Source organism: Scyliorhinus torazame, chromosome 10 (assembly GCF_047496885.1).
Source record: "Scyliorhinus torazame isolate Kashiwa2021f chromosome 10, sScyTor2.1, whole genome shotgun sequence".
NCBI classification, from domain to species: domain Eukaryota; kingdom Metazoa; phylum Chordata; class Chondrichthyes; order Carcharhiniformes; family Scyliorhinidae; genus Scyliorhinus; species Scyliorhinus torazame.
The window spans coordinates 97,952,432-97,970,933 of NC_092716.1; the positions used below are offsets into that span (position 1 = coordinate 97,952,432).

The 18,502-nt window shown below is 46.4% G+C and overlaps 1 protein-coding gene across 2 annotated transcripts in view; it reads left to right on the plus strand.

The window, feature by feature from the left end:
- The first annotated feature begins 62 nt into the window (after positions 1 to 62).
- Positions 63 to 18,502, plus strand: part of prmt7 (protein arginine methyltransferase 7) — a 66,137-nt gene continuing 47,697 nt past the window's right edge. The window contains exons 1-5 of one of the 2 annotated variants that reach the window (XM_072518476.1): positions 63 to 296; positions 5,033 to 5,069; positions 5,668 to 5,817; positions 7,390 to 7,498; positions 8,937 to 9,049. In XM_072518476.1, the coding sequence (XP_072374577.1) occupies positions 202 to 296; positions 5,033 to 5,069; positions 5,668 to 5,817; positions 7,390 to 7,498; positions 8,937 to 9,049 (504 nt within the window). In that variant the 5' untranslated portion in view covers positions 63 to 201. The remainder of the gene's footprint in view (positions 297 to 5,032; positions 5,070 to 5,667; positions 5,818 to 7,389; positions 7,499 to 8,936; positions 9,050 to 18,502) is intronic. The other variant, XM_072518477.1, reaches the window with a different exon arrangement.

Sequence of the window (18,502 nt, forward strand, 5' to 3'; positions counted from 1 at the left end):
GCGTAAAACACCCAGAATACCCCGCGCCTACGTACGGCGCCCAGCCTCCCTTGCGCTGCGCAGTGGGCCTGGCATCCTGCGCCTGCGCGCTGGGGTGGCAATCGGCCTGCATCACACCAGGAATTGTCAATATGTCGGCGCCGGTACAGGCGAATGGCATTGCGGACTGATCCCCAAGAGTGACCAATCGTTCCCGGCGTTATGAAGACTTTCTGTGGGAGGGCGAACCCTACGACCGGCGCCATCGAATGGGAGGAAGAAGACGAAGACTATGATTATCACCAGGAGATAGCGCGGTACGGAGCCGTGCCAGTTTGACACGAGGGTCTGGTCAGCCGGCTGGCTTCCATGGAGCCCGGCCTGGGCCGAGCTCGATCTCCACCTGGGCCGAGCCATTGGCTTAGTTTAGCACCTGCTAATTGCATATTATCTGAGGTTAACGAGGCTTTATACTGTAGGCACCATGTGCAGTAACTGGACCAATGAGCATTAAGTAAAATCGTTACAACGTTCTGTCAGTGGGTCGAATAATATACAGTAATAGTGTGTGTGTCACTGGGCAATAGGCAGCAGCCACCAGAGTACAGCAACTGTCCTTTCCTATTCTCCATGTATAGTAAACGTGACCTTTTTGATAAAATGCCCGAATCTTTGCCCTGTCTATACTGAGTTTAAAGCTGTAACAGTTCCCAAATTACGATAACATTTGATTTTGTTTTTAGAAAGTGAAATTTTGCTAGATGTAACTGTTGATCTACAAAGGCTTGAAAAAAACTTTTCCTTTTGTTTCAACTCCAAAGCTTGGATTATTTGAGAGTAATTGATTATTTGGGCAGCACGGTAGCACAAGTGGATAGCACTGTGGCTTCACAGCGCCAGGGTCCCAGGTTCGATTCCCCGCTGGGTCACTGTCTGTGCGGAGTCTGCACATTCTCCCTGTGTCTGCGTGGGTTTCCTCAGGGTGCTCTGGTTTCCTCCCACAGTCCAAAGAGGTGGATTGGCCATGATAAATTGTCCTTGGTGACCAAAAAGTTTAGGTGGGGTTACGGGGATAGGGTGGAAGTGAGGGCTTAAGTGGGTTGGTGCACTCGATGGGCTGAATGGCCTCCTTCTGCACTGTATGTTCTCTGTTCAGTAACTGGTCCAGGATAAACCCAGCCTCCTCTCTTCCTCCTTGTGAGGAAAGCATTGTTACTTTGACTTTACTAGAATCAGGAAACCATCATATGCTTGTATCTTGTATTGGGGTATGCTATTGTGCTGCTTTGTTTTGAGTTTTGTTTTTTTAAATGTTGAATGCTGATTTTAGTCACAGTATGGCTGAAGCTAAGAATAAGGGAAGGTAAAGTCGCCATAGTCCCAGATGACCATAGGCTGCCTTCCCATCACACTCCTCCACCACCTCGTACGCCAGCTCTACAGCAGACGACGCAACCTGGAAACCAAGATCGAGGCCATATTCTCAACTTGCGCTCAGGACGCAGCAGACCAGCTGCGGAACACCGCCAAACAGATGAGACAACAATACTATGCCACCTATATGCACACCAAGAACAGGAAGCTTGAGAAACTCTGCATCACCATCAGCAGCAACCAAGTCACCCCGGTACCACAGTAGAAAACAATACAGGGAAATCTATTGTCAACTTGTCGGACTATACCCTTCAACCAGACGAAATCGAAGTCCTCAGCAGAGGGCTCGATGTCTGCACCACCACCAAAATGGACCCCATCAGTCTCGCGGCAGACACGGAGGAATTCATCAGGCGAATGAGGCTCCAGGAATTCTTCCACAGACCCCAAAAGGCCAACAGCGAACCCAAGCAGACTACCAATGAACCAGAACAGCAGACCGAGAGATCTGCGGTGCGGCAACCGAAGAGGAAAGAGTCGAATTGGACCCCTCCGGAAGGCCGCTGCCTTAGACTTGACATGTATGCTCAAGCCGTCGGGAGTCGCGTCAATGCCAGATTCATCAGTCGCATTCACAAGACAGCCCCGAACGTCACCCAAGCACAACGCAATGCCATCCGCGCTCTCAAGACCAACTGCAGCATTGTCATCAAACCAGTAGACAAAGGAGGGGCCACTGTCATACTGAACAGAACGGATTACTGCAAAGAAGTATACCGACAACTGAACAACCAAGAACACTCCAGACAGTTACCCGCAGATCCGACCAAGGAACACATCCGCCAACTTAACAGACTGATCAAGACCTTGGATCCAGATCTTCAGAGCCCCCTACGTGCTCTCATTCGATGTACTCCCCGCATTGGAGATCTCTACTGCCTCCCGAAAATACACAAGGTCAACACACCAGGCCGTCCTATCGTTTCAGGCAATGGGACCCTGTGTGAGAACCTCTCTGGCTACATTGAGGGCATCTTGAAACCCATTGTACAAGGTACGCCCAGCTTCTGTCGCGACACGACGGACTTCCTACAGAAACTGCACCCATGGACCAGTTGAACCAGGAACATTCCTCGTCACAATGGACGTCTTGGCACTCTACACCAGCATCCCCCATGACGACGGCATTACTGCAACAGCCTCAGTACTCAACACCGACAACTGCCAATCTCCAGACGCAATTCTGCAACTCATCCGCTTCATTCTGGATCACAACGTCTTCACCTTCGACAACAAGTTCTTCACCCAGACGCAAGGAACAGCTACGGGGACCAAATTCGCACCCCAATATGCCAACATCTTCATGCACAAGTTTGAACAAGACCTACTCACCGCACAGGACCTTGAACTGACGTTATACACCAGATACATCAATGACATTTTTTTCCTTTGGACCCACGGCGAAGAATCATTGAAACGACTACACGATGACATCAATAAGTTCCATCCAACCATCAGACTCACCGTGGACTACTCTCCAAAATCAGTTGCATTCTTGGACATACTCGTCTCCATCAAGGACGGTCACCTCAGCACTTTGCTTTACCGCAAACCCACGGATAACCTCACGATGCTCCACTTCTCCAGCTTCCACCCTAAACACATTAAAGAAGCCATCCCCTATGGACAAGCTCTCCGTATACACAGGATCTGCTCAGACGAGGAGGAGCGTAACCAGACCTCTACAGACGTTGAAATATTCCCTTGAACGGGATATGGCGCTCGACTCATCGATCGACAGTTCCAACGCGCCACAGCAAAAAACCGCACCGACCTCCTCAGAAGACAATCATGGGACACAACCGACAGAATACCCTTCGTCGTCCAGTACTTTCCCGGAGCGGAGAAGCTACGACATCTTCTTCACAGCCTTCAACATGTTATCGATGAAGATGAACATCTTGCCACGGTCATCCCCACACCCCCACTACTTGCCTTCAAACAACCGCGCAACCTCAAACAAACCGTTGTTTACAGCAAACTACCCAGTCTTCAGAACAGTGACCACGACACCACACAACCCTGCCATGGCAATCTCTGCAAGACGTGCCAGATCATCGACATGGATACCACTATTACACGTGAGAACACCACCCACCAGGTACGCGGTACATACTCGTGCGACTCGGCCAACGTTGTCTACCTCATACGCTGCAGGAAAGGATGTCCCGAAGCGTGGTACATTGGCGAGACCATGCAGACGCTGCGACAACGAATGAACGGACATCGCGCAACAATCACCAGGCAGGAATGTTCCCTTCCAGTCGGGGAACACTTCAGCAGTCAAGGGCATTCGTTCGGGTAAGCGTTCTCCAAGGCGGCCTTCAGGACGCGCGACAACGCAGAATCGCCGAGCAGAAACTTATAGCCAAGTTCCGCACACATGAGTGCGGCCTCAACCGGGACCTGGGATTCATGTCGCATTACATTCATCCCCCACCATCTGGCCTGCGAAATCCTACCAACTGTCCTGACTTGACACAATTCACACCTCTTTAACCTGGGGTTACCCCATCTCTGGATCTGTAAAGATTTAATCACCTGCTAATGCTCGCATTCCAAGCATTGTCTGGCATCTTTGAATTTGTCTATATATATGTTTCTGGAACAGACCTCTTCATCCACCTGAGGAAGGAGCAGCGCTCCGAAAGCTAGTGACATCGAAACAAGCCTGTTGGACTTTAACCTGGTGTTGTAAGACTTCTTACTTTGCTCACCCCAGTCCAACGCCGGCATCTCCACATCATGGCTTCCCTTTTTATGGGGGAGAGCTGACTGGTGGTGATTTAACCTGAGGATCATCACGCCTCCAGTGAGGGGCAAGGTTGGGAAGGCAGGGCCTGCATGATATAATGTCTGTAATATACATATGGCAAAGGTGAAGGGAGTCAGTTATGTAGATCAGGAATGGGAAAGTGAGTACCAAGTAAGAATGCACTGGGGGGGGGCACTATGTTAATGTTCACTCTATTTTGTTGTGTTAGTATTATTACTATTGTCTATTATGAAAAATTTTGCAAAACTTTATTTAAAATATTTTTTAAAAAAAGAATGCACTGGGGATTGAGCATTAATTTACACAATGTCACAAACTGGTCATCCTATCAAATCCTGCATTATATCCATGAGTGTTGTGTAAAGAAATGTCCACGCTATCTCCATTTTGAATATTTTTGGGGGTTCTGTACACTACCCACTTGTGGGTGACGCATCACCGGAGAAGGCGATGGACTTTATGGGAGACAATGGAGTGGGAGGTGTGTGAGGACGTACGTTGAACTTTGGAGAGGGATTCTGTGTAAATTGTGCTGGGCATCTCAGCCAGTTCAAGGTAACTAACATAAAAATTGCTGGATGTTTCAATGTCAACTGAACCTTTCCCAGTAGATAGTCTCGACCTCATTGCTGGACCTCCAGTATGATATTCTAAATATAAACCACATGATTGATTTATTTAGATTAGAACCTGTAAGGACTCCCAGGCATCCATTAATCTGGCTGCAAGCCACCTGAATTCTTCAATTAGATTACAGCTAATATATTACTGAGAACCATTTTAGCAGATGAATGTTATACTATTTAGAGTTACCTGGCTAATTTTTCATTATCTTTCTATTAGGTCATCTTATGCAGATATGCTACATGACAAAGACAGGGTAAGCATTTGATGCATGGTGTTTTTTTCACTTTGAATGCGTATTGATTTAATGGATATGGGGCATTCCACAGTCTTAAATTGTACAGGATTCAAGCAGGGTTACTGAACTGTAATTAGCAGCTAGATCCTTAAACCATTTTCCCTGCCTAATCCAGGGTACGATGGTCAGTAATAGTAGCTTGGCACTGCATTGTTACAAACAGCAGACGGCACCGATCAGGAGTTTAGTTTTAATTTTAAACTTTGACAGGTTGTATGCTGCTTACCAGCAGCTTAGGTAATAGAGGTTGGCTGGACCACCAGAAGATGAATAATACTGAAGATCTTTGTTCTCTGAGCATTTTTCCGCAACTAAAAATGAATGCTTCTTTTTGATGAGTTGTGTCTTTCACAGTAACTTTACTAGAGGCCTGATTGCCAGCTGCTCAGTGTGGAGACCTGGGCAACATGATTAGGTGAAAATAGGAAAAACTTTAAAAAAGAGTGAAGGGTTTGGAAGAATGTGTGTTATATTATTTGACATGAGTGGGGAATTTTTATATATCTGAACCACTTTAGTGCTGCAGATGCTTAACCCTATGAAATTGTATTTGCAGAATGAAAAGTATCACCGTGGAATCCAGGCTGCAGTCTGCAGGGTGAAAAAGAGAGGCCAGAGGGCTATTGTCCTGGATATTGGAACTGGGACAGGCCTGCTATCCATGATGGCAGTGAGAGCTGGTGCTGATTATTGTTATGCAATTGAGGTGAGATTTCAGGGATATGTTATACTTGAGATTTCCATTTGGTGGTTGTGTTTGAGTTTATATACTTCCAATAAAATCTTTTCCAGAGTCATCTTGATCCTCTGAGTCTTATGGTTTTGAAGATCAAATGAACAACCTTATAACAACAGTTTAATGACTTTATTAAACAGCAATACAAAATGCAGAAAGAGCTATTTAATCCAGAAACTTACTGCCAGATTAACTAAATGTGGAAGTGGCCTGTTAGTTGCTTGTGGCGAATATGACTCTGAAATCTCTCCCTCTCTGTCTCAAACATTTGACATATTTTGAAATGAATGAATGGGATTTGTGTCATTGCCTTTTGAGGAGAAAGTGGTGAGCCACCACCTTGAACATGTAATGCAGCTACATCCACAGTGCTGTTTAGAAGAGAGATCGAGGTTTTTGATCCAAGAACAGCGATATAGTTTCAAGTCAAGATAGTGGGTGGCTGGAGGGGGACGTGTATATGGTAGTGTTTCCATATGTCTGCTGCCCATATATTTCTAGGTCTGGGAGGTTGTGGTTTAGAGGGTACTGTCGAAAGTTGCCTGGTGAGTTGCTGCATTTTGATATATAGCACTGCTACTGTGTGCTGTGAATGAGTGCTAAAGGTGGAGGATGGAGTGCCCCCACTTCCCATTCCCACTGATGTAAATTTTGCTTGGGCTCCCTGATGCCATACCAGGTTAAATGCAGCTTTGATGTCAAGTGCAGTCACTCTCACCTCTTCTTGGATTCAGCCCTTTTGTCCATGTTTAGACCAAGGCTGTCATGAGGCCAGGAGGAGAGGGCCCCTGGCAGAACCCAAACTGACCACTGGTGTGCAAGTTAATGCTGTGTAAATGTCGCTCTTAACACTATCAGCGACACTCTGCGTCACTTTGCTTTTGATTGAGAGTAGATTGATGGTATTGGACAATTTTCCACTGTTAGATGACAATTCTTTAACTGTACTGGAAAATCTTGGTTAGGGGTGTGGCTAGAGCACAAATATTTAATATAAAGCTGGAACCTTGTCAGGGCCCAAAGTCTTTGCAGTGTCCAGTGTCTTCAGCCGTTTCTTCATATCACGTGGAGTGAATCGATAGCATCTGTGATGCCGGGGAGCTCAGGTGGAGGCTGCGATGGATCATCTGCTCGTCAGTTTTGGCTGAAGGATATTGTAAATGTTTTAGGCTTGTGCTGGGCTCCCCCATCATTGGGGACAGGAATATTTGTGAAGCTTTCACCTCCCGTTACTTGTGTAAGAATCCACCATCATTCAAGACTGACTGTGATCTGATCCATTATGGCCTTGCTTAGCAAAGTAACAGTGCTAATTGTTATTTAAGTTACTAGTTACTTGAATACATGGGTTAAATTTTTTTACTGAAAGCTCTATGTTTCATATGATCTCTTGTCTCCTTGATAAACTGACATTGATCTTGGAGGGAAGCTGCTTGTTTGTCTGCTGTTTGGTGCAGGATTCCATAGAAAGATGCAGTATAGAAATTTAGATTGGAAGGGGCAATGTGACTTATGAAATCTCCCTCTTGCCACTCCCCACAGGTTTTTAAGCCAATGGCTGATGTTGCTCAGAAGATTGTGGATAAAAATGAATTTGGCAACAAAATAAAAATCATCAACAAACACTCGACTGAGGTGACAGTGGGACCAGGTAAGGGACCTGGAGTGGTTAAGATGGTTGGAGGTGGGTGGACAGCACAACGTTAGTGGTTAGCACTGCTGCCTCACGGCACCAAGGACCCGGGTTCGATTCCGGCCCCGAGTCATTGTCCGTGTGGAGTTTGCACATTCTCCCCGTGTCTGCGTGGGTTTCACCCCCACGACCAAAAAAGATGTGCAGGGTAGGTGAATTGGCCACGCTAAATTGTCCTTAATTGGAAAAAAAAAAGAATTGGGTACTCTGAATTTATTTTTAAATAATAAAAAAAAGAGGGTTGGAGGTGGTTGGTGGGAAACAGTGAAACAGTGGGGTGAGTGTTGAGTTTTACACCCCGTTGAAACAGTTGCTTGGATTGCTGGGCTAGTGAATATTGCTATTGGGTTGGGATGACATGTGATCACTGTTTACGACCTTGATTTCTAAGACCCTCTGACAACAGGTCACCTGTCAAATACAGTCAAAATAATTGTGACCCTCCATGCGGGACAACGTGCTGAACATGGCTCGCACCCCAGGATTTAGATGGACATGTCTGATTGTTATTTAACGTTTAAGTGGAGATTCTGATGTAAATAATGGTGGTCCCAATTTCCCAAAGAGCCAATTCTGCTTAAAATCTGAGAGGTTGGGGCTGTTGAAGTCATTTGTTAAAATTCTTCCAGCTGGTTGCTAATAATTGGATTGTGTTAAATATTGAGATGCCCAGTGCAAACCGAAGGCCATTAGTGTCTGGAGGAGAGAAACAATCGACTCATAGTTAGCACTGCCAAAAGAAGACTGGTTCCTGAAAGGTCTGGGCCTGCTGATATAATCATAGTGCAGCCTTCGATGGAGCCTCCGCCGCCATTGGCGGAGGACTGTACACTTCTGAGCCCCCTCTGTCAAGGGCAGGCAGCAGGGACACTTCCGGACCAGCATGGAAGGGGAGACCTCCCAAGGCGGGTGGCGGGGGAGTTGGCAGTGGCGGCAGCAGTCAAAAGAGATTGAAAGGTACAGGGGACAAAGCCACAGGGGACTGGTTCGAGGACAAGCTGAAGCCCAAACCAAACTAAATAGACACTTGTAAATACATGGTCTGGCCATACTGAGGACTATAACACATGTATGCTAGCTAAAGGGGGGGTGCGGTCATGGCCACAGTGGGAGGGAAGACACTTGCCTGTAAATATATGTGCTGGTTTCTGTTTGACTTTAAAAAAAAAAAAAATCCTTTGTGGCGGGGTTTTATAATACGTGACTTATGAATTGTTAAATATAAGATGTGAAAATCCAGTAAAAGCTTTAAAAAAAAGACTGTATAGAGTGCTTAAGCAACATATATTGTATTACTTTTTGTGCATTTGCTTCTAAGGTCAGATCATCTTTAATGGTATCCTTATTTAGCAGACTGCTGTATGTATCTTTCTCACAAGTGATTTCCATTCTTTAGATGGTGACATGTCATGTCGAGCTAATATCTTGGTCACAGAACTATTTGACACAGAACTTATTGGAGAGGGTGCACTGCCAAGTTATGAGCATGCTCACAAATACCTTGTTCAGGTGAGATAGTGCTTGCGGGTGTGAACTCTTGATGCCTTGTGAGTCCTTATTCTGGAGTTTTTTACAGGCCTTTTATTCAAGGAAATGTATTAATATAATTGATCTATAACCACATTGCAAATATCTGTTCTTTTTTTTAAAATATTTTATTGAAAAATTTTGGTCAACCATCACAGTACATTGTGTATCCTTTACACAATAATATAACAGTATAAATAACAATGACCTGTTTTATAAACAAAGAATAAATAATATATAACTAAAACTAAATGGCAACTGCCTTGTCTCAGATTAACACTCTCCAAAAATATGATTTAACAGTCCAATATACAATTGTTTATAGCAACGACCTATACATATTATACATATATATTAACAACCCTGAGAGTCCTTCTGGTTCCCCCCCCCCCCCCTCCCCTCCTCCCCACCCCTCCCTGGGCTGCTGCTGCTACCTTCTTCTTTTCCATTCCCTCTATCTTTCTGTGAGGTATTCGACGAACGGTTGCCACCGCCTGGTGAACCCTTGAGCCGATCCCCTTAGGACGAACTTAATCCGTTCCAGCTTTATAAACCCTGCCATGTCATTTATCCAGGTCTCCACCCCCCGGGGGCTTGGCTTCCTTCCACATCAACAGTATCCTGCGCCGGGCTACTAGGGACGCAAAGGCCAAAACATCGGCCTCTCTCGCCTCCTGTACTCCCGGCTCTTGTGCAACCCCAAATATAGCCAACCCCCAGCTTGGTTCGACCTGGACCCCCACTACTTTCGAAAGCACCTTTGTCACCCCCACCCAAAACCCCTGTAGTGCCGGACATGACCAGAACATGTGGGTGTGATTCGCTGGGCTTCTCGAGCATCTCGCACACCTATCCTCTACCCCCAAAAATTTACTGAGCCGTGCTCCAGTCATATGCGCCCTGTGTAACACCTTAAATTGAATCAGGCTTAGCCTGGCACACGAGGACGATGAGTTTACCCTACTTAGGGCATCCGCCCACAGCCCCTCCTCAATCTCCTCCCCCAACTCTTCTTCCCATTTCCCTTTCAGCTCATCTACCATAATCTCCCCCTCGTCCCTCATTTCCCTATATATATCTGACACCTTACCGTCCCCCACCCATGTCTTTGAGATCACTCTGTCCTGCACCTCATGCATCGGGAGCTGCGGGAATTCCCTCACCTGTTGCCTCGCAAAAGCCCTCAGTTGCATATACCGGAATGCATTCCCTTGGGGCAACCCATATTTCTCGGTCAGCGCTCCCAGACTTGCGAACTTCCCATCCACAAACAGATCTTTCAGTTGCGTTACTCCTGCTCTTTGCCATATTCCAAATCCCCCATCCATTCTCCCCGGGGCAAACCTATGGTTATTTCTTATCAGGGACCCCACCTTTCCCCTATGCCGTCTCCACTGTCCCCAAATTTTCAAAGTCGCCACCACCACCGGGCTTGTGGTGAATTTCTTCGGTGAGAACGGCAATGGGGCCGTCACCATAGCTTGTAGGCTAGTCCCCCTACAGGACGCCCTCTCCAATCTCTTCCACGCCGCTCCCTCCCCTTCTCCCATCCACTTACTCACCATTGAGATATTGGCGGCCCAGTAGTACTCACTTAGGCTCGGTAGTGCCAGCCCCCCCCATCCCTACTACGCTGTAAGAATCCCTTCCTCACTCTCGGGGTCTTCCCGGCCCCCACAAAACTCATGATACTCTTTTCGATCCTTTTGAAAAAAGCCTTTGTGATCACCACCGGGAGGCACTGAAACACAAAGAGGAATCTCGGGAGGACTACCATTTTAACCGCCTGCACCCTCCCTGCCAGTGACAGGGATACCATGTCCCATCTCTTGAAGTCCTCCTCCATTTTTTCCACCAATCGCGTTAAATTTAACCTATGCAATGAACCCCAATTCTTGGCTATCTGGATCCCCAAGTAACGAAAGTCCCTTGTTACCTTCCTCAGCGGAAAGTCCTCTATTTCTCTGCTCTGCTCCCCTGGATGCACCACAAACAACTCACTTTTCCCCATGTTCAGTTTATATCCTGAGAATTCTCCAAACTCCCGAAGTGTTCGCATTATCTCTGGCATCCCCTCCGCCGGGTCCGCTACATATAACAACAAATCATCCGCATACAGAGATACCCGGTGTTCTTCTCCTCCTCTAAGTACTCCCCTCCACTTCTTGGAACCCCTCAATGCTATTGCCAGGGGCTCAATCGCCAGTGCAAACAATAATGGGGACAGAGGGCATCCCTGCCTTGTCCCTCTATGGAGCCGAAAGTATGCAGATCCCCGTCCATTCGTGACCACACTTGCCACTGGGGCCCTATACAACAGCTGCACTCATCCAACATATTCATCTCCAAAACCAAATCTCCTCAGCACCTCCCACAGATAATCCCACTCCACTCTATCAAATGCTTTCTCGGCATCCATCGCCACCACTATCTCCGCTTCCCCCTCTGGTGGGGGCATCATCGTTACCCCTAGCAGCCTCCGTATATTCGTATTCAGCTGTCTCCCCTTCACAAACCCAGTTTGGTCCTCATGGACCACCCTCGGGACACAATACTCTATCCTCATTGCCATTACCTTGGCCAGAATCTTAGCGTCTACATTTAGGAGGGAAATAGGTCTATAGGACCCGCATTGCAGCGGGTCCTTTTCCTTCTTTAGGAGAAGCGATATCATTGCCTCAGACATAGTCGGGGGCAGCTGTCCCCTTTCCTTTGCCTCATTAAAGGTCCTCATCAGTAGCGGGGCGAGCAAGTCCACATATTTCCTGTAAAATTCAACTGGGAATCCATCCGGTCCCGGAGCCTTCCCTGCCTGCATGCTCCTAATTCCTTTCACTACTTCCTCTATTTCGATCTGAGCTCCCAGTCCCACCCTTTCCTGCTCCTCCACCTTGGGTAATTCCAGCCGGTCCAGAGAGCCCATCATTCTCTCCCTCCCATCCAGGGGTTGAGCTTCGTATAATTTTTTGTAAAATGCCTTGAACACTCCATTCACTCTCTCCGCTCCCCACTCCATCTCTCCTTCCTCATCCCTCACTCCCCCTATTTCCCTCGCTGTTGATCCCCAAATTTCTTTCTCTGTCAGTCTGGCCTCAATAAAAGTTGAGATGGATTTGCACGTAAAAAGAAGTTATTTATTTAGCTTGCAAGCTTAAATCATCTTACAGAAACGTAAGAGACATCCAGCCTCTTACACCCCAGAAAACGACTGAACTAAAAGACAAAGGGATCTCTGCAAAATCAATTCAAATGGTATCAAGTTTCACATACTCGACGGACATAGGTCAGCCTATGTCCCTCCTGACCTGTTCGATCTATTCTGATTGGCTCACTTCCAATCCCTTTCTCTGGCCCCAATCAATGCAGCATCACTCTCATAGACACACCTCTTCCTGCTTTTTCCATGCGGTCTCAAACCCCTTTGTCCCTGACTGCCAGAATCAAAGTGGCTTATTTCTACATTACATTAACTAGTATCTCTAAAGTAACTATTTTATATCACATTCGTCATTCCCTCCTTTTATCATTCCATGATAACCGAACTATCCAATCCATAGCTACAGTTCCTCATCTAAAAAGATCCGTCGCTGCATTTCCAATTCCTGTCTTAGCCCCCCTTCATCTGCCTCACCCTCGTGGATTTTAACAGTTAAAATTTTTTTTTCGGTGATTGGGGCGGTGATCTGATCTAGTGCACCCCGCATTCTACCCATCACACATTTAAGGATGGCCAGGCCCACAAAGATGCAGCCGATAGCTACCACTAGATACATGGCCATATTTATCAACCAGTCCTTCCATCCTCCAAATCCCCAGTTACCCCAAGAGCCAGGATCCTGCATCCCGTCCAAGTGATCCCGTATGCGATCCATAAATTTAGTGATGTTGGCGGTCAAGTCCCGAACCCCCATGATACACTTGCCCTGTACTATGGCGCATACCCCACCCTCACGGGCCAGAAGATAGTCAAGAGCATACCGGTTCTGCATTGCAAACAACCGTAGCTGAGACAACTCCTTAGTTATTGCCCCGAGGGCTCCCAAGGTTTCATTTCCCAAGATGGTAAGGCCGCAAATAAAATAATTCCGATCACTAACAGCCAAGGAACCCCCCACACCTCCCAGTGTCAATACGCTCAGAATGCCCCACCCGGCTGAGTGGCCCCGGTTGGGTGCAAGAACCTGAGGTTTTTTCCAGTTCTCGCAAAATTCAGCAGAGACTGCCCGGCGTGCTAACTGATTATGTAGGTTCCACGCCGAAGGGCAGGGGACTGTGGTAGAGACTAGAGTCCCTATAGCAATTCGGCGGGGAAATGGGGGTGACAAAACGTTGGTTGCCGTACCATTAAATAAAAAGTAGTATCCTTGTTCTGTGTGGAGACTAGCATCACAATCAGCATATCGGTTGCGTAAGGACCTCCCAGTAGCCCAGTTTATCCAACTTTGAAATGCCCATTCGGGCCGCCCAGCAATGCGGAAAGCCCTAGTCCCAACAGTGATATGAGAGACATTCGCCCAGCCACAGAGGAGCTGGAGGCCGGCGTTCAATGGAACGCAAGTGGTGTTGTAACAAACGCATTGGCCAAACGCCTGGGTGATATGGCACCTCCTGTCCGTACAGGTGGGAAACAGACATGTTATATTTGTGTCCACCTCTACCAGCAAACAGCCATATCCTTCACTGCTGAAGCAATTCTCGTACGACCGGGAATCCCTATTGGGAGTGAAGTGGCTAGGTATGTACGCCCTCCACCGTCGCAGCCTATCGTACTATGAATGGGAATTATCCCGAGGAAGGGGAAGGCAAATAGCCGGTGGTGCTGAATCCGGATCGTAAGGAAGAGTGACTTGCTCGGGCAATGGCTCGGAATGCTGACAATGAATCACCGTTTGGGGAGTGCCCCAAAGCGGTGAAACAGAAAATAACCTAGACACCGCTGCGGGGTTTGGGTAGCAGACAACCCGTCCCTGGCCATACAGACGGTGGTAAATCTGGCAGAAGAGATTCATACTACCCAGGTTTTCCTCAGTTTGGCCTTTAATTAACTTAAGTGTATCTCCCGGTAACCTATGTTCTAGCTGTACTTCCCTTTTCACACGCCCCGTCCTCTCTCTAATCCCTTTCTCTTTCTCATGGTCTCTTCCTACACTCTTCTGACAGCCTGATGTTACCTTTATTGTACCACTTTTAACACATCCAAAATCAAATTTACATGTATTCCAAAAACAAGGCAATGTTCATATAATGTTCCCTTCCCATCGCCGGGACCGGTGCAGCTGCTTCATGACTCCTGCATTCTCCTTAACTTTGATGACCTTCCATGAGTCGATACCATGTCCTCGTATATGGGGGCAGCGAAGAACATCACCTTTGCATAGGTGATGTATCCTTGTAGATTGGTTGGGGCTACACAGATACATAATATTCCCCTTTTCCATGTCCATCGCCAATAACACGCCAAGCGAAGTGAGGCCAAATATCAGACAGACGATGCGTAGCCACTCCATCATGCTCCACACCTGTAAAATAGCACTGGAGAAGGGAGGCAGGTTAGTATCCGACCTTTTACAGTAGTGGAGATGGACTCAATTTACAGTGATGTAGGTGGACCCAAGCACCTCGCCCCTCCACTTTAACTGCTGTGGGGGTGGTAAGGAGAACTTGGAAGGGCCCGTCCCATCGCGGCTCTGACCCCTTCCTAGTCCAATTTTTTGACCATGACATAACTACCGGGCTGGACTGAAAGTGAGCTAGGTACTGGGGGCAATGGCTCGTGAGCCGCGCGGACTTGGCCATGGAGTTCCTTGAGCACTTGCAGAAGGGCTAGAACATAGGTGGTCATTTCTTCAGTCATCTGATGAAACTGAACCCGTCTGGGAACCTGCAGGCTCCAAGGAGTTCTAAGAGGCCTGCCATAAAGAATCTCGGCGGGAGAGAGCCGGGCTGGTCCCGCAGATGTAACCCGCAGCTGGAAGAGGGCATCGGGGAGCAACTTAAGCCATGTCAGTCCCGTGTCTGCTCTTAATTTAGCCAATTTAGTTTTGAGGGTCTGATTGTGTCTCTCAACCAACCCGGCCGCCTGCGGTCTGTAAGGACAGTGTAACTGCTGGCGTATGCCCAACTGGGAGCAAAACTCCTTGTTAATTTGTCCAATAAAATGAGGCCCATTATCAGAACTTAACTGAGCTGGTATACCGTACCGGGGAATGATTTCCCTCATCAAGACTTTAACCACAGTAGCAGCTTTACTATAGATAGTCGGATACGCCTCGACCCATCTGCTGAACACATCCACAATGACCAAAACATATTTGTAACATTGACACCTTTCCAACTCAATGTAATCCATTTGGAGCGTCTCAAAGGGACCACTGGGCAACGGGGTTTGCCCCTTCCCACAAGGGAAACATTTTCCGGTGTTATATTGCTGACAAATCAAACACCGATTACTGATACTTTGGGCCAACCCCTGCATTTTAGGGTGCCACCAAGTGTCCAGCAACAAATCACTAGTCCCTCGAGCCCCACAATGAGTTGCAAAGTGTACACATTCAATGACCCATAAAGCCAGCACATCAGACATACAAGTCTGATGTGCAGGCGTGGTCCATAAAGAGGAAACAGAATCATATGTACAACCTAACCGTTTCCACATTTGTTTATCACTCTCAGGAGCATCCTCCTGTAACCTTATGACGTCTTGGATGGTTGGCATTGGCTTGTCAGAAGCAGACATATTCATAGTAGATCGTTTAGTCTGACTTAACATTTTAGGCACCATCACTTGCTGAATTTGTGCGGCTGTGCGCGTTGCACGATCTGCTCGTTCATTACCAACGTCAACTGGGGTTGTACCATTCGTGTGGGCAGCGCATTTAATAACGGAAATCTGCGCGGGCATAAGGAGGGCCTGCAGTAGGTCATTAACTAAACCCCGGTGGGATATTTGACCACACATAATCATGTCAGGTTGTTCGGACGAAATGTCACTCAAATCGCCCCTTATTGTGGTAGTTTCCTGAATCAAGGCTAAACAGTCGTGGCCAGGTGCGTCTTCATGGACAGGGGGACCACTAAGAAAACAGGCTGGATTGATAGTGGTACAGTATTTAAATGTCAGACGTGGATTGTTCAAAAGGTATATCTCGTACCTATTCTGACGAGCTGCGGTAAGATGCTGACCATTCGCCCCATATCCCTGGCATGGTACTGGTCATGGACCTGACGTGTAATATGAGGGCTTACCGAAGCTGACTGTGGCCATAAATGTGGTGATATTGTAACAAAATCGGCTGTACCTTCTTTTCCCGTGACTGTGGCTGTAACCTTGACTGGCCATTCGGTCTCAAGTAATGGCCGGTATTTGTCCTCCAACTCCCTGTTTCGTCCAGTTCTGTCATAGGCCAGGGTAACGTGATGCAGTGACTGTTCAACGTCTAACGTCCACCACTGGGGGGTGATAGAAATATAGCACTGTTGTCTCATCCTCCTCTTCGCTGATCCACCCACCCAAAGTCACTATATTGGAGCTCCTGCTGGTAAACTACCATTTCTGCCGCTTGTTGGGGTCGCAGATCATCCTTTTTCATTACATACTCAGTCTTAACCTTTGTAACTGAGCCTCCTTCTTGGCCTACACCCTCCTTCCAGTAAAATCTGACTGCCCTTGCCATCTGGGAAGGGTCGTTCTCTGTCCAATTCATGTTATTACATTTCACAGCAGTAACCACAGAAGGTGGTAGGCAATGCATTAACATAGCACAGTATTGAGGGGAATTCTGACCATTTTGATACAGCAAATCGCCTGACTGCCCCCGGTAGATTTCATTAAAACGCTCCAGAAATTCCTCTGGCTCTTCAATCTTCCTAGGTTTTAGGTCTAAGATAACAGAAAGATTTATGGGCCTTTGAAATGTGCTATTCAACGCATTCAAGATCTGTGTCCTTCTTTTCTCTATTTGCTCTCTTTTTTTTTAAAAACTTAAAAACGTTTGAAAATTCAAATTGAATTACTGCAACTTGCAAGCTTAGCTCTGATCTCAACTCAGAACTAAATTTACAATTTGCTTAACACAAACTTGTATAACATTTACAACTTAATTATTTCTTTATCTTAACAATTTTTCTTTTAACAAGTTTTTTTTTTTTCTTTTACATACACATAAGTATTAGCAAAATCAACTATCATCTCCAGATTGACACTTTTTAAAATGGTGTCCATGATCTTCTTTAAGTTTCTATTAATCTCCAGATAAAATGAGATAAACCTTATTTCAAGTAAGTAAAACTTAAGATTCTGGCAATTTCAATCAATTGTTTTCGAAAATAATAACTTTTATCAAAGAGGTGGAGAAACCCACTGGTTTCCTTTAATTAATTCAAAACGTAACTTTGCTGGTGTTCACTGACTCAAAGGAAAGGTATCCGATTACACTACGGCTGCTGCTGTTATCTCAAAGCCTGAGTGAGAAGCACTGTCTGTTTTCAACTCCGCCTGCTGCTGTTAACCCTTTGAGAGACTTCTGCTTCAACCAATATGCAGCATTCCTCACAATCTCAACTAGACCTCGGAACTTTACAGTCCAAGGAGACAATTTTAGCTTAATCAACTATATATTTAAAACACTCACACATAGAGTTGAACCATCTTCAGATTTAAAAACAGTTATACTGGACTGAACCTTCATCTATTGAAGTCCCATCAGCCCCTGAACCCATATAATAGACTGAACCTTCATTAATGAAGTCACATCAGCCTCTGAACCCATATAATAGACTGAACCTTCATTAATGAAGTCACATCAGCCTCTGAACCCTTATACTTGGAATTGAATCATCATTTGAGATGTCCCATCAACCCAAAACCCTAACCCAAGCCGAAACAACAATATGAAATCCCATCAATTAAAGTGCTAATCCCCAGACTGACCTGTGATTTCATCGAGGCGGTCTTTCTGTGCCAACCGCGAGTGACCAGACTAATCAGACGATAAGAAGAGGGGAACAATCAATGCGCGGTCGTTTTCCAGTTCTACATTGAGGGCCCTTTGTTCCCCATCCTCCTGTTCATAATCAGTCTAATTCTGATTTCGCAGTTGGATCAGGATCGCCCTGAGAAATCCCGGTTTTCGGCACCAAATGTTGATCCCCAAATTTCTTTCTCTGTCAGTCTGGCCTCAATAAAAGTTGAGATGGATTTGCACGTAAAAAGAAGTTATTTATTTAGCTTGCAAGCTTAAATCATCTTACAGAAACGTAAGAGACATCCAGCCTCTTACACCCCAGAAAACGACTGAACTAAAAGACAAAGGGATCTCTGCAAAATCAATTCAAATGGTATCAAGTTTCACATACTCGACGGACATAGGTCAGCCTATGTCCCTCCTGACCTGTTCGATCTATTCTGATTGGCTCACTTCCAATCCCTTTCTCTGG